The 21,961-nt window shown below is 51.0% G+C and overlaps 1 protein-coding gene across 2 annotated transcripts in view; it reads right to left on the bottom strand.

The window, feature by feature from the left end:
* Window positions 1-1,147: 1,147 nt before the first annotated feature.
* DZIP1L (DAZ interacting zinc finger protein 1 like) overlaps window positions 1,148-21,961 on the bottom strand; it is a 46,427-nt gene continuing 25,613 nt past the window's right edge. The window contains exons 7-16 of one of the 2 annotated variants that reach the window (XM_082655401.1): window positions 18,684-18,746; window positions 17,299-17,439; window positions 14,981-15,011; window positions 13,793-13,846; window positions 10,436-10,569; window positions 8,335-8,530; window positions 5,400-5,616; window positions 4,802-4,974; window positions 3,595-3,734; window positions 1,148-2,040 (exon numbers count right to left, since the gene is read on the bottom strand). In XM_082655401.1, coding sequence (XP_082511527.1) covers window positions 1,879-2,040; window positions 3,595-3,734; window positions 4,802-4,974; window positions 5,400-5,616; window positions 8,335-8,530; window positions 10,436-10,569; window positions 13,793-13,846; window positions 14,981-15,011; window positions 17,299-17,439; window positions 18,684-18,746 — 1,311 coding nt within the window. In that variant the 3' untranslated portion in view covers window positions 1,148-1,878. The remainder of the gene's footprint in view (window positions 2,041-3,594; window positions 3,735-4,801; window positions 4,975-5,399; window positions 5,617-8,334; window positions 8,531-10,435; window positions 10,570-13,792; window positions 13,847-14,980; window positions 15,012-17,298; window positions 17,440-18,683; window positions 18,747-21,961) is intronic. The other variant, XM_082655402.1, reaches the window with a different exon arrangement.

Here is a 21,961-nt window from a genome sequence, read left to right as displayed (position 1 = left end):
AGATCCTGGTTGTACACCTTCTCAGCTGTTCAAAGGTATGAGATCCAGGGCTTCCCTGGTGGCGCAGCGGTTGAGAGTCCGCCTGCCGATGCAGGGGACACGGGCTCGTGCCCCAGTCCGGGAAGATCCCACATGCCGCGGAGCAGCTGGGCCCGTGAGCCATGGCCGCTGAGCCTGTGCATCTGGAGCCTGTGCTCCGCAACGGGAGAGGCCACAACAGTGAGAGGCCTGCGCACCGCAAAAAAATAAAATAAAATAAAGGTATGAGATCCACAAAGGGAACTTACTCCCCAGGAGCTAAGGGGTGGGCTGACCCGAGTCCCACGTAAGGCCCTTCATAAGCTAGCCTCTGGCCTCACTGAACAGCCTGGCACCATGATACCCCCAAGCCTCCTTTGCCCCAGATCCCCTTTGCCCTCTGCAGTGCCTTTCCTCCTCACTTGCCCTGGTTCCTCCTGCTAGAACTTCAGGGCTTAGCCCAGGTATCAGGACCACGCAGAGGTCAAAAGAAGCCTGGCTGGAGGGCTGGGGAGAGGGACAGGCCCAAGGTAGTGGGGAGAGATAGGTGAGGCAAGACTGGCCACGAGCTGAGTGGACAACGGTTGAGGTTGGGTGTTGGGGACATGGGTTCATCACGCTATTCCCTCTACTCGTGAGGCCTGGAGGTGCACGGCTGGATTTCCCTTTAGGGAAAACAGTGGCTGTTCAACTAGGTCTCACTCGCCTGGGCACCCCAGCCAATGGCCAAGCTGGCTGGGGGCATGAGGTCCTGGCCACTCCTGCCCAGTGGGGACTCCCTGGTGGGCAGTGCCTGCTCTGGAACTCCCACAGGGTTGGTGGAGATGTCAGCCGCAAGGTGGTCTGGGGCTCCCCCCTCCCCACTCCTGCTTCCCGCTCTCCCTTCTCCCACAGGGGTCAGACCTGCATTGCACGTGAGCGCTTTCCCTGCCCGATCCGGCTTCCTCCGCCGGTGTGACTCCCCGGCAAACCGACTGCAATCCTATCTCCATCTTGGCAACTGCACCCCAAAGGCCCTAAACTGACACCGTTGCGGTACAGATGGCTCCAGCCCCCACCCAGCCCCTGCTAAAGCGCCAAAAACAGGAAGAAATACCAGAGAGTGAGAAACATTGTACTGTATTTAAAGGGTTACATATAATAAATTAATGCTTTTCAAATTAAAAACAATACAGTAGTTATATACCTAATTTTAGAAATAATATCAAAAATTTAATTTGTGGTGTTTTGGGGATATGAGGCCCTCCTTCCCTCCCACCCACAAGCAGGCCCTGCCAGACATCAGCTCTGGGAAGCTCTCCAAGGTCACCCCAGGCTGCACTGGGAGGCTCTGTCTGCACTTCCATAGCATCCTAATCTCTGTCAACAGATTATGACCCTGTACTTTTCACCCCCCATCTCTGCCTCTACCCCAACTCAGCAGTGAGAGGCTGGAGGACCTCAGTAAATGGCTTTGGGTCAATCAGTGAATGACTGGCTCAGGCATAAGTCCCCAAAAGGACCCCATAAAAGACCCATCTCTACAGCGTTTCTGCAGGTTTACAAAACACTCCGGACTGGAGACCAGGGGTTTCCTTTCAGTCTGGAGTGAACGTGGAGGTGGAGGAAGGATGCTGCTCTGAGGTCCTGTTACAACCCTTTCTCAAGCCCTGGGACCCAGGGGCACTGCCAGGGCCCCTCACAGGGGGCGGGAGAGATCATATCCATCTTCTGCTCTGCTTCTCTCCAGGGGAGAAGACCTCTCGGTTGCTGGTGACGACAAGAGGCCCAGCAGCCCCATCTGTTGGGGGGGACCGTGAGCCAGCCCCACCCAGCTGGGCGACGAGGCTGGTCCTCTGGCCACCAGGCTCTGGGACAGGATCACCAGCCAGGGGCCCTGGGCTGACCAGGGCTCCAGGAGCTGGCACCAATCTTCTCTGGGAGCTTCGAGCGAGACAAGGGCTTTGGTTTCTCTCTCTGGATCATGTCCTGGGGGAGATCTTCCAAGGAAGAGATCTCCAAGTCACTCTCATCTTCAGAAAGCTGCAGGGAGGGGAGGGGGAGAAGAAAATGCATCTGACAAGGGAGGATGGATGTGCAGGACGGACATGGGGACAAAATGCGGATTTGGAAGAAAGCAGGAGGGGGATGCTTCTCCTCCTGCCTTCTCATTTCCCTGAGAACCTGCTTCAGAGACCTGGGGTCACAGCAACGCAAACACCCCTGAAATTCCACTGGCCACACCAAGGCAAGCTCCTTGGAGAGGCCTGTAGCAGAGCAGGTTGCTCTTGTTGTAATTTAAACTTTGTCCAGATTTTTTAACTGCCCACAGTGATGGATCTGGAAGCCTAGAGCCTCAACTTCTCCAAATTCCTGAGCTGATGCACCAGGGGCTAACACGCCCACCCCACCCGCCACAGACTTCTTGTCTAGGGGCTGGGAAACATTCTGACCATAGGAGCGTGAGGGGAACTCGAAGTGCCAGGAATCTTTCGTCCTGGAAAGGGTCTGGGCTGGGGCCAACTGAAGAGCCCAGAATGGGCCACGGTCCCAGGCTGTCCTGGAACCAGAGCCACGGTCAGTGCCCAGGTCATTTGCCTGGAATGTAAGGCCAACCAATCAGAAACCAGCAGGGCCCGGGGGCGGCAAGCAGGCTCCAAGCGGTGCCTCAACCTGCTTAGGGCTGTCGGTGTTCTTTCACAACATGGGAAAAGGGATGAATACTTTTTAAATCCTTTAGACTCATTACTCGCAAACACACATGGGCTGCATAATAAACCAAACATGTCATGTAGTACAAGGTAGGTATTTGGGGTTGGGGGAGTATGCTAGGGAGAACCAAAAAGTGATGGCCCACTCTTTCTGAATTTTAGGGCAATGGCATCCCAGGACGCGTCTTCTTGATTGAGAAAGGAGTGTAAAGTAATAAGAGCTCGAAATTTTTCTGCCTAAGACAGCAACAGGAATATGGAAGTTGTTCCCTGATGGGGGGCGGGCAGCGAAGAGGACGTCCTGACGGGAATGGTCTGGAAGGCTGAGCATCTGAGGTCTAAATCTGATGGCAGCTGGAGCCTGAGAGAGGCAAGGCCATCGAGACATTCTTAGTGATGAGAAATGGCCTTGAATATTTAGTCTAAATATCCCCATTGTGGGTTGTGGCCTATCTGACGTGCTGTGTGATGCTACTCCAACACTCCACCCTGTGAAGCAATCTGCTTTGCACACAGCCTTGCGCTGGGGTCCTCGGGGCATGAAGGAATGGGGAGGGGTCGGCTGTGGGGTGAGGCGGAGCCGGAAGACAGCAGCTACTGCAGGAAGCCAGACACAGAGCTGGGTCCAGGCTCTATCAGAGGCAGGAAGTGGGAGCGTGTGCGGCCCGGAGACACAACCCACTGAGCGGTTGTTCGTATAATGAAACAACAAGCACTGGAAAGTGGCCATCCCTCTACCTGTGCAAGGGCAGAGGGGACAGTGACGTCACCCACAGTGTCACACCAGGGCCCAGGCTGACGCTCGCTGGACCCTCCCTCAGTCCCCCAAACTCAGAGCTGGCTCTGTAGGGAATTGCAGGGCAGCCTCCAAGGTCCTACAGCCTACCTGGGGCTTCCCTCCTGGCACAGCAGCCCTCTGTGGCCCGGCATTGGGCTTGCAGAACAGACCGACCTCTCCAGCAGGCTTCTTGGTCGAAGCCTCCAGCTGCTTCTCATGATTTCTGACCATCGACCGCACCAGTGTTCCTGGAAGGCAACCAGGGGGAAAAGCCCGGAGTCCGAATGCAATCATCCTTATGGGTCACATCCAGGCTCTGGTGTGGATAAAGGGAGCATGGAAAAGGGTCAAGAGGAAGAAGGAAGGGCAAAAACAGTAAAAGAGGGGCAAAGAGAGAGAGGCCCAGGCCAGCGTGTGCTTGGAACATCCTGTAAGTGTACAGTGCACTTAAGGACACGGCTGGGTACACGGGCTTAGGAAGCTGCCCTTCCCTCTCAACGGGAGGCCGGGAGGAATCCCTGCTCAGTTGGTACATGAACTGCAAGACTAACGTGCAGTTCCTCCTCCAACACCTTCACAGAGAAACGAAGAAATATCATCAATATAAATTCGCAAAGGAGGGCTGTGGGCCAGACACACTTTCTGTGAACTCCACGCAAGAAGGGGGCTAAGCAGGGACTACGTTATCAACGGACTCTGGTGACGTGGGAGAGCAAGGTGGGTGTCCAGACCTCAGGACCGGCCAAGAAGCAGGGAGCTAGCCACGGACTTCCAGGACTCAAACATCTGGGGCCTGAACAGAGGTCCGGAGCTACGACAGCCCTCGGCTCATTGATTCATTCAAAAACTGTTTGTTAAGGGCCTAACGTGTACCTCGCCCCTCATTACCCATCTTGTCCGGAAACCTCATTTTACAACAAAGGAACCGAAACCCTTCACACAAGCACACGCAGGGAGCAAGTGACAGAGGCTGACGCGTGTCCGAGGACTCCGGATTCCCGGTTCCTAGATGTTTACATCCTATCATCTCGCCTGGCAGGTCGTCAGTACTTCTCCAGAGATCTGGTTCTGGTGGTCGACGGATTGGCAGGCTTGGAACACACTGTGGACAAGATGAAGTACTGCAGGATCCATGGACACTGGACTTGGCAGACAGAGCTGGCCTTATACCCCAGCGCTTCCACTTACTGACTTTGGAAAGACAAAAGTTCCATATTCTTTCATCTTTGGCTAGAAAATGCAACTGAAGCCAGAAGCTACAAGCCTCTTAACATTTTTATAAGAAAACCTTCCTCTCCTGAGGAAGCCAGCGCACCTGAGCTCTTGCCAGGCATCTGGGCGCTCCCCTCCGAGGTCTCGGTGTCAGACCAGTACGAGTCATCCTGCGGCCGGGGCCCCATCGTCAAAGGAACTCTCGGGGGCTGGAGGGACATGTGAGAGCTGGCATCTGCCTCTGAGGCCTCTTCAGAACTGAACGGGGGCGTACTGCTGAGGAAAAGAAGAAACGGGCGACGTGTGGGCCGGAAGGAGGACGTTCAACGCCACACTTCACCACTTGTAAGCTTGTTTGGTTTGCCCAGAGCCAGCCCTGCTCCCTCCTTGGGGCCAGACGCCAGCCAGGAGTCATCTGGAGGGTGGCAGCCACACCAGCTCCTCCGTGAGCAGATGAAGACCCAGCCCCTCCAGCGTGGCAACCGAGGCTTGGGGACAGGGGAGTAAGGGGAGGGTAGGTGTGTCCTGGCTGGGAGCAAAGGACCCCGGTCTCTTCATGGGAGCTAGGACTGGACCGCACCTGAGGCCCTTCCTGTTCACTTCTGCCTCTGCCCCTCCCCTGTCTGCAGAAGGCTGTGGGGGGCCCAGGACAGGGTGGGAGCCACACCACAGACCCAGGGAGAGCACAGAGGCTGGCTCACCTCAGCCCGGGCCCCAGAGAAGGCGGGGTGCTGGAGGGTCCAGGCGCTCTGGAGCCAGGAGTAGGGCTGGGCCCCTGAGCCAAGCCCGGGCCATGGCTGCCGCGGCTCTGAAGAGGTGACACGGGGGACTCTGCCAGCTTGGATGACTGTGCCACGTGCAGGGTCCTGGTCTTTGTCTGGGCCTCTTTGGTGACCGGTGTGCTCTGCTGGCTTTTGACTAGAAACACAGGTAAGAGTGAGTTTCAGAGCATACCCATCTGGGCCCTCGAGCCCGAGAGAAGCAGAAAGAGGTTCCACACACGGGAACTGGGCAAGTCACTCTGTGCAGAGCACCATCATAATCACAGCGGATTTAGTAACTTCCCCCACCCCAGGTGCCCTGCTGCTGGCCAGACCTGGGGCCAGGACCCACGGTTTCATCAGAGACCAAGAGAGCAGCTGGTGTTCCAGGGTCATGGCATCGTTTCGGGAGACCCGCGGGAGGCAGCAGGTCTGAAGAGGGTCCAACATGTCTGCAGCTCCCCCAACACAATCGTAGAAGCTGGCCTCGCCAAGGCCACCTACTCCCCTCTCTACCCAACCCAAGTGGCTGCTGCTGGAGCGCAGGCAGCCCTGCAGGAAGGCTCTGCTGCCACGAGAGGGCGCCGGTGGACCACCTGGGCCATCGAGATCCACACACCCGCCTCCCAGAACTCAGCTTGTGCAGGAGTGCTTAAGGCAGGCAATTAGATACAGCCCCTCCAGTTCGCCAATCACAAGGGGCGGGCAGTAATGCAGGATTGGCAGTTTTTTTATGGGAAGAGAAGAGGAGAGAAAGCGCATCACAAGGAGTCCGAGTAAGTACTGTTTCATCAAACTCGTACACGTGTGGACTGAGCCACAGCATAAAATGCATTTCTTACTGTAGTTCGAAGTTCGAAAAGACGGTTCAAAACGCACAGCTCTCGGAGAATGCATTTACACAGAAGTGGGGTTTCTAGGAAAGAGTAAACTGAAAGGAGGGTGAACTTGCTGAGGGAAAATAACAACAGCTACAGTTACTATGCACAGACCAAGCTAAGCACTTCACATCCAACATCCATTTAGCCCCAGGCAGGCTTCCAGGGATTCGGGAACACTCAAGGCCCACGATTCCATGCAAGTCAGAGGCAGATGCCAACCCAGGTCGTCAGTCATCCCAAATCTAGGGCTCTTGCCACTGCCTTGCCTGCACCCCACAGCTCTGCCCCCAAACAAAAGAGGCATACTCTGAGCAGAGACAGGAGGTGAGCTTCCGTACAGCACTCGTGGGGCCTAGAAAGAGAACACGTGGGTGCAGAGCTGGAAGGAGGCCTACAAAATGCCGAGAGAACAGTGTTCATCTCACAGGTCAGTGATGGGCCCTGGAGAAGGCAGGACCCGAGGCCAGGGAAGTGGAGACAGAAGGTGGGGGCCAGGGGAGGTTCCCACTGCAGGCTCTGGGACCAAGCACTGGAGGGGAGGGAGGGGAGCACCTGGAAGAGCAAGAACACTTTCTCTTCTTTTGGAAACCAGGACTCAGAGGGGGCTTCCATTCACCCTCCTTCGGGCCCGTCCCCTCTCCGAGCTGCCCCAGCCTGTGCTTGGCCCTGTCACATCACCTAGTCCTGGCTGGTTTCCAGCTAAGGGAGCAGGCCCCAGCCCAGGTCAACCTCAGTAAACACTGCACTCAATTAAACAAATTAGGAATGAATGAGCATTTGAGGCAGAGGGTTATGTGAAAGGCAGGTTAGCAGCCAGGACAAACACCCTTCACTCTGAGATTTCTGTACAAGACTAAAAACTATCCTTTCCTTAGAGCTTTTAAGGCCAGAAGTTTAAACCAAATACAACAGAGTTACCCAGATCATCGACACAATTTTCACCATATTCTCAAAGCAACTGTCCTGTTGTCTATTTAACATTTTTATATAAAATGACACCACTTTTAAACATAAAGTACCCACTTCATACTTATGCAAGTAATAATTTCCATGAGCTCTCAGGATTGCTATGTTAGTAATATTTTTCCAATGTACATGAAGAAAAATAAAGATTAAATCTTGAAATTATTGATTCACGTACCAACTAAAATCAACCCTCATAGCCCCCAGCGATGGGTGGACCACACTCTGGAAACCTCCTTTGCATACAGAGCTCAGGTTGGGGCCTGCCTGGACACAAGGAGACAGCAGAAGCGACGTTCCTCTGGCTGCACACGTCCATGACCGAAAGGAGCTAGGGCATCACCCGGCCTGTGGATCTGAATCTAGAGATGGGGGCTCCTGAGCCAAAGAACACAGTTCCCTTGCTCCCTGCGTGCCCCGAGGACAGAGCGCGGAGGGTCCTCGCCCACATACTTCAGTCCTCCACAGGACCCACAGGGCCTTTCAATATCACAAATTCCAGGGACAAAGCAGCGGCTGGACCCGGCCCAGGAGACATCTGAGTTCTGAGGACTTGTCCGCCTGCCAAACTGGCCCAACCGCTGCCCCAGAGCCGAGTATTCATTTGACGGATCCTTGCCTCCACGTGCAGCCTCTGTGCTGACGGGCCTGGTTTATAGAGCCACAAACAGAATGGGCTGCTCTCTGTTGCGGCAAAGCTCAACTTGTGATCCAAGGAAGTAAAACAGTGCAGAGCTAAGCTGCTGAAGTGGGCAGTGCATCGGAGCAGGGCCAGCTCAGGGCTGAGCACAGCTCTGGTCCTGGCTCTCCTGTGCTTCCCCGAGGGACTCTGGTCCCCACCCCACCCCATCCACAGACTCTGTTTTTCCAGCAGAAGACTTTTGGACTCAGACACCTGGGAGGACCCTGTCGTCTGGCCCTTCAGAGCAAAGCCCTGGATGTGGACGGGAGGGATTACGCACCCCCTTATACGCAAACAAGCCTGCACCCTCGCAGGTCACAGCCCCGAGCAAGCCCACTTGCCAGCTCACCTGGAGCCTCGCCGTCTGGTTGGGACACCAGAGCCCTGTTCCACTGTCTCTCCTCCTTCACTCTGCTGCTGGCTTCCTTGATGAGCTTCTCCCTCAGACTCAGAAATTCAGAAAACCTCCCCGCCTTCTGCTCCCGCTGGGCTCGCAGGAGGGACTCCAGGTGTCGGAGGGTATGAGCAGGGATTCCCTTTGCATCCTGGAAGACCACAGAGGTTCCCTCTGGAGATGGGCTCCCCTTCTCCTTCCCTAAGCCTCTCAAAGCTGCTGCTGGCCTGGGAGTCACTGGGATCAGTGCCGGTGCTTCTGGGAGAGGAGCTGAGCATTAGAGCAGGGCGAGCAGGCTGCTGAAATCAAGGTGGGCTAGGACCTGGGGGCCCCAGCAAAGCACACACAGCAGGATGGTACAAAGGGGCTACGCACCAGTCCATCGACATCGAGCATACAGGCTTAGGTGGGACATGCCTCTCCACCACCCGACCGAATCCTACAGTGGGGAGACCATGGCTCGCTCCTTTTTGAACCCCCAGGCACTATCATTATGCTGGACACATTGTCCTCCGTGGCTAACAAGATTTGAAAACATCAACTGCAAAAAAACAAAGCCAGCCACCCTTCCAAAACCTACTGGAACTTGCTTGGGCTTTTGACATCCACCTAGAGCCCATGAGAAATCATTTAAGATTAGAAAGAAATGGTTTAATCAAGTCTGAACGTAAGACCAGAGTTAGATTGAGCAGTAGTTGAAAACAGTCAGTGATTAGGGGGCATCCTTGCTACATTAAACCTAGGTGTCTGTTTTTTTTTTTTTTTTTTGGAATTCTCAACGATGCGATGCTCAGCTTCTTTGATAACAAGGTGTGTTTTTTTAATAAAAGATTTCACTGGGCTTCCCCGGTGGCGCAGTGGTTGAGAATCCACCTGCCAATGCAGGGGACACGGGTTTGAGCCCTGGTCTGGGAAGGTCCCACATGCCGCAGAGCAACTAATAAGCTCATGCACAGCAGCTACTGAGCCTGCGCTCTAGAGCCCGTGAGCCACAACTGCTGAGCCCGTGAGCCACAACTACTGAGCCCACGTGCCACAACTACTGAATCCTGTGCGCCTAGAGCCCATGCTCCGCAACAAGAGAAGCCACCACAATGAGAAGCCCGTGCACCGCAGCTAGAGAAAGCCCGCATACAGCAATGAAGACTCAACGCAGCCAAAAATAATGCCTTTCATGATAATATGCATTCTCTGGTTGAACACAGGCATGTAGGGACAATGGTGTTCAAATGCTAATTTGTACCAGAGTGTTCAGAGCCTGCTCCACCCACGGCCACCTGCTGAGTGGGCATGGCCACGTGTGCCACCAACGATGGACACTTCACCCAAGGGGCCCCTCCAAAGGCCACACTGAGCCAATTAAATTCCCTGTCAGAAACAGAGACACAGCCCTTTGGGGCACATATAGTCCCTTTGTGCAGGAGAAGATGGAACATCTTGTTTGATAGTTCCACTGAGACTCTATCCAGTTGGAGAGGAGTAATCTGTCAAAGTAATATCCACATATTGTCCACCGTCACACCTGGACCTTCAAGCTAAGGCACATCCCCTTATTATTCATTCTATAGCATCCAATACCTCTCTTGCAGAGTATTTCTCACGATGGTAAGTTATTAAATTTCTGGACAATCATTGTTTAATACCTGAGTTCCCTACCATTTGTAAACTCGATGAAAAAAATCATCAGTTCTGTCTAATTCATCACTGTATTCTCAGCATCTAGTACGCTACTTAGCACAAAGGTGCTCAATAAATATTTGTTGAATACGTGAACAACAACAACAAAATAGAGATGCAGAAGAAAGTAGCCAATGAGTGGAGAGCAAGGAGAAGTCAGGACACAGGGTGACCTCTCAGGAAGCCATTGGAGGAAACAGAGAAGAGACCACAGTGTCATCTGTGCAGGTTTATATTCCTGGATACCAAAGGTGCCCCGCTGGAACAAATAAGACGAATAAGCTTACAACATAAAGAACAATCGACCCTCTGTCGGTTCAAGAATGCCCTGTGTCTACACAGCAGGTACCGGCCCTGCCACAGGGGCCCTGGAACTCACTCGCTTTATCCCCATGCTCTCCAGCTTCTCCTCCAGGGTGTCCTCCAGGACTGGCCTGAACTGCTTCAGCAAGGTGGGGTTTCGACTGAGAGCGGCCAGCACCTTCTGCTGTCCACTGCGGGAGTCCTCCAGCTCTGCAGCGCAAGACAACCACCAAGGTCAGCCTGGGTGCCCGAAACCTCTACTCCCAAAGCCACACCGCACAGAGCCAGGGATCCTGGTCTCCAGCCTGTGCACCCAGGGCCACCGATCCCCTCTGAGTGTCCATCCCCGGGTCCTTCTCCTCCTGGGAACCACTGCTGCGGACCCCCTACCCACCTTCAGGATCCTCATCCCCTGCCGGTCTGGACCTCCAAGATCCGGCTCAGCCCTGTCCCAGGTTAACTGAGAGATTTCAGGCTTTTGACTCACAGCTGAGTCCTGACAGCAGTCTGTTCCCTGGGTTCTGGTCTTCACGCCCCCCGCCCCCGCCTTATTGAGATGTAATTGACATACAGCACTGTATAAGTTTAAGATGTACAACATAATGATCTGGCTTACATGCACGATGTATGTATACATATACATATGGTGGACAGATAGCTCCCTGCTCCCCTTGTTCACTATCTAAATCAGGCGTTCTCCCTCCAATTATATACATCAGAATTGCCTGGGTTTAAAGTGTACATTCTCTGACCCATCCTCCAGAGAGTCTGATGCCATAGGTCTGGGGAAGGGCCCTGGAATCTGCATTTTAACTTGCCCAGATGATTCTGATGGAGGTGAGCCACAGACTGCCCCTTGAGAAATACCGACCCAGCGGGTAACAAGATAAGCAATTACAATAAAATGTGATAACTGCTACAAAGGGGCCATCCCGGGTGAGTCAGGGAAGGCCTCCCAGAAGTGCTCTTCAGGTCCAATGCCGGGGGCCACTGTGGTTACAGATGGACCAGCCTTTTGATTCACTCAGTAGATGTTTACTGACAAGTAATATGGAGCTTGAACAGGCCAGTGCTGAGGATACTAAAGAAAACCCTCAAGGAGCTCACAGTCAAGGCAATGGCCTTTACCCTGGCTGCCTATCGGAATCACCTGGGCTCCATCCCAAGCTAATTATATCAGAATCTCGGAGGGTGGGCCCCAGGCCTTAAGATCTATTTGTGAAACTCCCCAGACCTAACAACAACCATGCCTGAGAACCAGCTGTTCTAGAGCAGCGGTTCTCAAAGTCTGAGCCACGGCATCGGCACCACCTGTCACTTATTAGAAACGCAGATTCTCAGATCCCAGTCCAACCTACTGAATCAAAAATTCTGGAGCTAGGGGCTTCCCTGGTGGTGCAGTGGTTGAGTCCGCCTGCCGATGCAGGGGACACGGGTTCCTGCCCCGGTCCGGGAAGATCCCACATGCCGCGGAGCAGCCAGGCCCGTGAGCCATGGCCGCTGAGCCTGCGCGCCCGGAGCCTGTGCTCCGCAACGGGAGAGGCCACAACAGTGAGAGGCCCGCGTACCGCAAAAAAAAAAAAAACAAAAAAATTCTGGAGGTAGATCCCAGCAATCTGTGTTTTAACAAGCCCCCCACTGCCCCTCAGGGTTGACGCTCTTCCATAAAGTTTGCACAGGGCATGAGCCCCAGTTTTGGCTGCATGTTGAAATCACCTGTGGAGGTTTAAGTACCACTGATGCCTGGGACACCCCTCACCGCGTGTTGTGATTTAGGTAGTAGGGGACTGGCATGGTCCTCCAGAGAGCTGCAAGCAGCCTGGGAGCTTCTTAGTGTGCAGCCAGTTGCAGAGAGCCGCGGGCCCCGCAGCGGTCCTCTAACTAGAGCAAGCCCCAGAATGCCCTGGAGGGCGGGTGCAGACAGAGATGGCTGGGCCCTGCCCCAGAAGTTCTCATTCAGTCTGTGTGGCATGGGGCCGAGAATTTGAAAATTTTACGTTTCTAGTAAGTTCCCAAGGGATGCTGCTCTGCTGGTCTGGGACGAGCAAGTGAAGAGGCGCAGCACAGCCTGACAAAGGTCTGGGTCCCGCCTGCAACAGGATGGGGCGTGGAGGGGGTGGGGAGACGTCTCCCTAACTCGCACTTCTCAGCCTCCTTCTCCTCGAACTCTAGGCCCCCATTGGAGGATTTGGTTCATCCCCACTGTGGACCTTGTGTTACTCAAGGTTACATGTAACCAATTTTTGCTACTATATCCCAAGGTTAAACGCACTGGGTGGGGAGGGAGGTAGCAGAGGACTGATTAGGTAAATTTAGGTTCAACCATCCAATGGAATACTGCGAAGTCCTGAAACATTAATGCAGCAGCTCTATATAAAGGGATTGGAAATGACTTCCCGGATACGCTGTTAAGCCATAACCACAGAAAAATATGTACACTGTGCTCCCGTTTAGGAAAAAGGAAAAGAATGCATACATCTATGTGCCTGTGTTTGCACCAGGTATCTCTGGAAAGATGCGTGACAAACCATTAACAATGGAATCTCTGGGCGGAGACTGGATGGTCCGGCAGGAGGAAGACCTACTTCTCACTGTGCACCCTTTTGCTTTTCTTTCCTTCTCCCTTTTTTTTTTTTTTTTTTTTGTTGTTTTTGGTCAATAGCATAGATTACTGTCTCAAAAGTAAACTATTACATTAAAAAACAAAATAAAACAGCCCACAATGAACTCTTTGGTGACACCAATAAAACCCTTTCCTGGGTGCACCTGTTGGGTCGCTCTGGGACTGTCACATCACAGCCTGGCTGGGCAGGCAGGCCTGGTCAGCAGGTTGGCTGTGAGCTCTCTGACCTTTCCTGGGAGCTCCTTCTTCCTGACCCTCTCAGGAGAGTCTATTTTTTTCACTTCTCCTCCTTTGCATTCCCTGGAAACATCTGGTTGAGAGCTCGGCAGAGGGAGTGAATAAAGCAGCAGGTACCCAGGGCTCTGCAGAGGGCGCCGAGGAGGATTCCTGCACATCAGTTAGGTCCCGTGGGATCTGTCTGCAGCATGCTCGCCATGCAGAAGAAAACCGCAAAGGTCATTTGAAGCCAACACAGGGAGGCTGCATCCACCGCTCTGGGTAGTACCAGGCAAGCGGTGGGGCAGGCACCAGGGACAGGCTATGCAGCAGACACCGCACCAAATCCTGACTCCACCACTTGCCGGCTCTGTGACTCTGGGAAAGTCACTGACCCTCTCTGAGCCTGGGTGAACCAGCAGGCTGCACGTTAGTACCCGTGTGTAATGTGCCTGGCAAGCACAAAGTGCTTAAGAAATATTTATTTCACGTCCCCAGTTCCCGTGCCCCAGCCTCAGGTAGCCAGATACAGTTAAGTAGGGACAAGGTAAACAATGAAGAGGGCCGCCCCCAGGGAAGAAAAGGGAGCCTCACCTTCCTCAGAAGAGTCCTTCTCTGTGTCCACAGCCTTCGGGCCCTTGCGGATCCCTGAGGAGAGCAGGAGTAGTTAGTGTCTCCAATGCCTTGGACCCCATCCCCGCCTTAGAGGAAAGCACGGGACAGCATGTGAGTGCTGGCCAGACACAGCAAGCCCTCGAGTCGGTTCTCTAGCAGAGAGAGGCAGGATGGAGCAGTGGTCACAACCATGGACCCTGGAGGCAGAAAGATCAGAGTCCACGTTCCAGCTCTGCCCCCCCTCCACTAGCTGCACACGACACGGTAAGTCCTTGAACTTCCCTAAGCCTCAGGCTCCTCATCCAGAAAGTGAGAACAATAATACCCGCCCCACGTTAAATCCTGGGGACAATGGACTTGAAGTCCATGGCACACAGCTCCTATGAATGGGCTCACACCCCAGCCCCAGCACCCAGGAGATCAAGGCCATAGGAATAGTGCCTCTCTGAACTGGTTGCGAGGCTGGGAAAGAAATGTCTAGCCTCGAGGCAAGACATTTGGGGGAGATGTGTGGGTCTGCAAGGAGAGGCAGAAGGGAAGCTACAGGCATAGGGCAGGGGAGGCGGCATGGAGTAGAAGGGCCAGGTTTCATAAGCAGGAGGGGCCCCCTGTAGGTTGCTGGCGCCCTTTAGACGCCAGCGCCTGTGTCCGTCAGACACACACAAGCACGCACACCAGCACGCCGGAGTACCCAAGAGGAGGAGGGCGTACCCTCCAGACAGGCCACATTCACACAGATTCGCAGAGATTTGGGGTCAACTCGCTACACGCTGGAAACAAGGTAAAGTTGGATGGAACTGAATCACAGGCACGGTGAATTAGAAAGAGCCTGTTCAGGAGCCCTGCCTGCCCCATCCACCACTGCCCCCAAGATCCTCACTGCCCGCTCCCACCTCAGGTCTCCACCGTCCTACAGAGAAGAGCAGGCCAGGCAAGAAACCCTGCCAGCCGCATGGAACGCCTTCAGCACAAACCTGGGCTGGAGCCCTGTCTGTCCCAGAAACCGACGTCTTCTCACCCTCCCCCACCCAGCCAGAGAGCCTGACGCTACAGGCCCCTGAGCTGCTGCCACCAGCCTCGTCCTATACATTGACTGGTGGGGGACAAGAGACAGGAGAGGCCAAGACGATAGCCACAATTGTTACAAACCTCCCCGTACAGACTTACCCTCCACCTTCCTGAGAGACATGGTCTGGATCTGCAAAGATGTGGAAGAGAGCAGGTTACAGCCAGCAGGGGACTCTGCTGTGAGCGGTGGCTCTGCCTAGCTCTGTGAAGAAGGGACGGCCAGTGTTTCCATGCCAATCACTGGGAACTGGAGGGAGCTCAGAGTACTCTGCCCCAGCCCCTCAATGGCACCAAGGGTGAACAGCAGCAACCGAGATGGTACCATGCTCCACTTTCCCTTGGTGAGGAGACAAGAATGCCCCTCTTCAGAGAGGCACTGTGGTTTGAAGGGCAGGAGCCCCATGCAAGCAGAGGGGGGCAGGCACACAGGCAGTACTGTCGGTATAATTGGTGGAAATCAGCCAGGGCAAGGGAGGCTCCCCTCCTGCGATGTGGGCATCTGAGCTGAGTGCCCCGTGGGAGGGAGGAGGCATGATGTGGACAGTCACCGACTCTCTGCTCAACCCCTCTTTTCCAGGAAGTGCTTCCTCTTCCTCCTTCCACATAGTTGCAGACAGGACAGCCCCCTGTGGCAACAAGTCCCCCACACCACAGCCAGGTTTGGGCAGAGAATTCTGGACTGGTAACATGTGAACTCAAGAGCTCTTGACAGCCAACTGGTTTGAGTTTCAGTTGTCACTGTTTATTTGTTTGCTTGTTTGTTTTGCCATGTAGGGCAGACATGGAGTGGAAGCTGACCAGAGTAAAAGAAAAAATCGAAGCGGATACAGAGAGAGGAACAGAGACACACAGCAGAGGAAAACTCCTGACTACACTCATGTCTCTGGTCCCAGCTCATTCCTAGACTCGGCTCCACCCCTGCCTCGAGCTCTCTGAGACACCCAGTCTACCCTTATGACAAATCCCCTCTTCTGCTTAGGCTGGAGTTGTTTTTCATTACCTACTGATGAATGACCCATCCAACGTCCATTTCTAACTATTCCTCCTTTGCTTACCTCTACCCTAGAAAGTATAAAACTAATTATTCCCTTTCTAACCCTCCTTGCAACTATAGTTGCCCATATAACACAGCTTTGAACAGTAAAATATAAGTAGAAGTCTTGGGAAAGAGCCTTTTCATCAACTGCTTCCGTTGGATATGACTGTGACGGTTGGGGCTATGGCAGCCATCTTGCAACTATGAGAGTCAAGCATGAGAACAAAAGTCAATATGCTGAAGATGGTAATTAAAACAAAGAAAAAAAGAAACAGAGTCTGGGTTTCCAATGGCATAATCTTGCAGCTAAACCAAGGCCATCAACTGTCACCTCTTTTGGTGTTACAGTAAAAATAAACCCCTGTTAACCTATTCTGCTATGTTTAGCCAGTGGGTTCCTAACTGAAACATGTGCAAACAAGAGTTCTGGGTAACATAAGGAGGAAACCTCCAGACTGGACCTGAGGCGGCCACAGCTGTGAAGAGTTAAGTGTGTTGGGGGAGAAACAGTAAAAAGAAAAGCATCGGGGCCATGGGTTAATAAGATATGTTGACGGTGAAGCATAGCTGGGAGAACAGAAAGGCACAAATAGAAAGAGGTACAGGAACAGTGGATTAGACAGTGACAGTGGGTGCTCCGCCCAGGGAAGCTGTGTGGAGGGTGGTATCAGACCCATGGCAAAGGACCTGACGCCACAGGAGGGCCCAGCTGGGGACAGATACTCATCTCCACCGACCTGGGGCTCAGAAGGAGGAGCTGAGCCCAGGCTGGGCGGAGAGTGATCTGCATTAGATGAAGAGTCACAAGGGGCCAGTTCTAGGAGAGGGTGCTTAGTGAGGGACGCCTTTTCATCACACTAGTTTATCTGACAACTTCATCAGAGGCAGTCAATTTATGAAAAAGGAATTAGTTAAGAAATGATGCCTGAAGACACACTGAAAGGGGCACACGCTTTGCATTCCACCTGCCTGGCGAGGGTTGAATCTCACCCCTGTCATTTATAACGTGCCCTGTGTGGACTCGAGTGAGGCACTTGACGTCTCCTGCCTGTTTCATCATCTGTCAAATGAAGATGGAGAGAAGGTAATATCTACCTTGAAGGGCAGCAGTGAGGCTTCCACGGAGGGATAAGCAAAGTACCAACCAGGTGCTGGCCCTCACACGGTCTCTGGTGGTACCGTGAACCCACTAACACTGGACAGCAGGCACGTCTTCAGCATCTTCATCACTTCCTGCCCCTCAAATCTGAGGACTCTTCTCTCTCCTCAAAGAGTCTGACTAATGAGGCTAGTGCCGGTAAGTCCAGAAGAATCTAAGGAAATCCTCGCAGGGAAGAGGCCTAGGGCTCCAGGTCCTGGCTGGGAGGAGGGACACACCTACCATCTCCTCCTGGGAGGCGATGAGCCTGGTTTGTTCCTGGAGCTGGGCGCGAAGGGCAGTGATCTGGCGCTGGGCCTGGATAGCTGCTTTCCTCTGATCCTGAGACAGGGAGGCCTGGAGCCTCTCGTTCTGCTCCTGCAGCTGGTGGCACAGGATGGTCGGTCAGTCACATGTCTGCAGGGACCTCTGAGTGCCCAGTGCCTGCAGGGCCTGCACCTGTAGGCAAACGCTGGTCGGGGTTTCACCTGAAGCAGGTGGAGTGTCTCCAGACCGGGGCAGGTGGCTTTCTAACAAGACTGACTTCCTTCCCATTTGAGAACATTTCAAGTGGTGTCTGAGAAGTGAGAATTGAATGCAGGCCCCTAAGGTCAGGGCGAAAGGCTCCCTGTCCGGTGTGCCACCCACTGAAGGACAGTCAAGTTGAGGAGAAAATGATCAAATGGATGTTTTTAGGTGAAGACAAAAGGTGAAGGAAATGCCGTCTAAGAGCAGAGAGAAAATGACACTATTTCTTTTTAAATAAAACCTCTGATGTAAGAGCAGAGAGAAAATGACACTGTTTATTTTTGCATAAAGAACCTCTAGAAGAATACAAGAAAGCAATAAAAGTGGTCACCTGTGGGGTGGGTGTCGGGGACAGGGAGATGGAAACGGAGCAGAAGTAAGACTTTACTCCATGTACCTTAATATAGTTCTTCTGCTTTTGGAACGAACTTGAATGCATTTCCCATTTTTAAATGTTTCAAATAAGATAAACCCATCAGATGGGAATTACTGGAACGGGGGGGATCCATCCTGCGCCAGACTCAGACCTAAGCACCTTCACCTTCTGAGCTTTCCGCAGCAGCACCTGGGGCTCCTGTTAACCGGCTTCCTCCTCAACTTGCCTCCTTGTCAGGGACATTTTTAGAGAAGCTGTTTTCTCTGCCCTGAGGCCTGCTGCTCTCTGCCCACTGGTCTCAGTGTCTGAACCCTTCCATTTGAGCTGCCCGTGAACTATCACTGAGGTCCACAGCCACCGGGCTCTCTCCTGGTTGGAGTTTCAAAGGAGGGCCCAAACACAGAATGACCAGGCAGCTCTCTGAGTTTTACAGCACCACCCTCCTTGGAGCACCTTACGGGGTCACTGCAGAGGAAACCACAGAGAAAGGATGTGTTGGATTCAGAAGAGAAGGCCCAGAGGCCCCTGCTCCCTGCCAGGGAAGCTGCTCTCTGGGCAGCCGACCCCTCTGTGTATTGACGGGGGTCAGCAGCCAGGAACAGTATCAGCAAAAAATTATTTTCTGCCAACCAGTTCAAGGGGTGGGGGCTGAAGGATGGGGAGCTGAAGGATGAGAGGAGGTCGTGGGAAACCAGGCTCCCCAAAGCGGTCCAGTGAGACCTACCTCTCTCTTCTGAGCTGCATGCTCTTCCTGCAATACCTTCATTTTTCTCTTCCATTCTGTTTTCTGGAAAAGATTAAATGCTTATCAAGTGGGCCCCTCTAGATATTAAAATATACTATAAAACTACACGAGTAGTAGAAAACCCAGACAAAGATGGGGAAAAAATGGAATCTTAGTCTGGGGGAAGATGGATTATTGACAAATGGTGTTCAAACAAGTAGTTAACTGCCTGAAAAAAGATATGAACTTGGATGCTTATTTCATATCTTAAACGAAAATAAATTCTAGGTGGTAAAAGATTTCAACTTAAAACATGTAAGTGACGTCAGCAAGATGATGGACCAGGAGGTTCCAGCTCTCAAAACACCCACAGATGAGACCTTTATGGGAGCCTGGGAATCCAGCTGAGAGGTCCCAGCACCTCGGTGAAGCAAAAAAACCCAAGAACAGACACACTGAAGAGGGGAAGAAGAACAGCTTTCACCTCACCTGTGTCACCCCTCACCCAAGGTGGCACAGCTCAGCGCCAAGAGAGACCCACTCAGCCCACAATCTCTCCCATGGGGAAAGTGAGAGCAAGTGAGCACCCAACTGCCCCAGCCTTGAAGGATGCTGCCCAGGAGGCCCACCTCCGCCTCACCCCACCCAGAACTGAGGGAATCAGCACAGCTGACTCGGTTTTTGGTCCTGGCACACGGATCTCAACACCAGCTTGAGATCCTACTGGCTAGCTTGTGGACAGTGGAAGGTGTGGAGGAGGAAAAGTAAAAGTGTAGACTATTTGTATGCAATCAAAGTTAAGTTGTTTTGGGCTTAAAACAGAGTGCTGTAATTATAAGATGTTTTATATAATCTAATACTAATCACAAAGAAAAAACCTGTGGCAGATATACAAAAGAGAAAGAGAAAGGGATCAAAGCATACCGTGACAAAAAAAATCATCAACTCACAAATGAAGACAGCAAGAGAAAAAGAAAGGGACAAAGTAACTACAGAACAGTCTGAAAACCATTAACAAAATGGCAATAGAAAATCCTTACCTAACAGTAATTACTTTAAATTTAAATGGATTAAATTCTCCAACCAAAAGATCAAAAGTGGCTAAATGGATTTTTAAAAAAAGATCCAACTATATGCTGCGTACAAGAGACTCAGGTTAGCTTTAAGGACACACATAGGCTGAAACTGAAGGGATGAGAGAAGACATTTCATGCAAATGGTAAACAAAAGAGAACAGGATACCTATACTTATATCAGACAAAATAAGTCAAAAACTGTTACTAGAGACAAAGAAGGTCACTACATATAGGGATCAATTCATCCGGAGGATATAACGACTGTAAATATACAGTCAGCCCTCCATATCCATAGGTTCCACATCTGTGTATCCCACATCCATGGATTTAACTAACCATGGATTGAAGATATTTGGAAAAAAGTTCCAGAAAGTTCCAAAAAGCAAAGCTTGAATTTGCCTCATGCTGGCAACTATTTACATAGCATTTACATTGTATTACAATATTTACAACTAGTTACATAGAATTTACATTGTATTAGGTATTATAAGTAATTAGAAGTAATCTATAGATGATGTAGAGTATATGGGAGGATGTGCAAAACATAAGGGACTTGAGTATCTGAGAACTTTGGTATCCATAGCGGGTCTGGAACCAATCTCCTATGAATGGATACTGAGGGACGACTATATACTCACCCAACATAGGAGCACCTAAATATATAAAGCAAATATTAACAGAACTGAAGGGAGAAATAGACAGTAATACAATAATAGTAGGGGATTTCAATACTCCACTTTCAACAATGGATATATCATCTAGACAGAAAATCAGTAAGTAAACAATGGACTTGAACAGCACTATAGACCAAGTGTACTGAACAGGCATACATAGAACATCCCATCCAAGTAGCAGAGTACACATTCTCCTCAAATGCCCAAAGAACATTCCCCAGGACAGATCACACGTTAGCCCACAAAACAAGTCTTGCCAATTTAAGCTTGAAATCATAACAAGTTAATCTTTTCCAACCACAATGCTATGAAACTAGAAATCAATAATAGGAGAGAAACAGGATAATTTACAAATGTGTAGATATTAAACAACACATTCCTGAACAAAGAAGAAATCAAAAGAGAAACAAAAAAAATAACTCGTGACAAACAAAAATGGAAACACAACATACCAAAACTTCTGGGATGCAGCAAAAGCAGTTCTATGAGGGAAGTTGACAGTCATAAAATTTTACATTAAGAAAAAGGAAAGATCTCAAATAAATAACCTAACTTTATACCCCAAGGACCTAGAAAAAGAATAATAAACTAAACCCAAAGTTAGCAAAAGGCAGGAAGTAATAAAGAGTAGATCAGACATAAATGAAATAGAGAATAGAAAAACAATAGACAAGATCAACAAAAGTAAGAGTTAGTTTTTGAAAAGATAAACAAAATTGACAAATCCTTGGCTAGATTAAGAAAAAAAGAGAAGTCTCAAACATATAAAATCAGAAATAAAAGAGGAGACACTACTGTTATCACAGAAATGCAAAGGATTACAAGAGATGTCTATACACAGTTACACACCAATAAACTGGATGACCTAGAAAAAATAGACAAGTTCCTAGAAACATACAACCAACCAAGACTGAATCATAAAAAAACAGAAAATCTGAACAGACCAATAATGAGTAGGGAGATTGAATCAGTGGTCAAAAATCTCCCAACAAAGAAAATCCCAGAACTGGATGGCTTCACTGGTGAATTCTACTAAATGTTTAAAGAATTAATGCAAATTCTTCCCAAAAATTGAAGAGGAAGAAACTTCCAAACACATTTTATGAGGCCAGTATTACCCTTGTCAAATGCCAGAGAAGGACACTACAAGAAAAAAAATTATCGGCCAACATCCTTAAAGAACATAGACTCAAAAATATTCAACAAAATACAAGCATATTAAAAGGATCACACAACATGATCAAGTAGGATTCATCCCCAGGATACAAGAATGGTTCAACATACACAAATCAATACACATGATACACTACACTAACAAAATAAAGGATAAAATTATATGATCATTTCAATAGATGTAGAAAAAGCATTTGACAAAATTCAATATCCTTTTATGATAAAAAAAAAACTCTCATCAAAGTGTGTATAGAAGGAATATACCTCAACATAATAAAGGCCATATATATGACAAACCCAGAGGTAACAGCATACTCAACAGTGAAAGCTGAACACTTTTCCTCCAAGATCAGAA

This window comes from Grampus griseus (genome assembly GCF_964374135.1).
Source record: "Grampus griseus genome assembly, chromosome: 5".
NCBI classification, from domain to species: domain Eukaryota; kingdom Metazoa; phylum Chordata; class Mammalia; order Artiodactyla; family Delphinidae; genus Grampus; species Grampus griseus.
The sequence above is the reverse complement of the archived record's forward strand: the minus strand, read 5'-3'. Positions and strand labels throughout refer to the sequence as shown.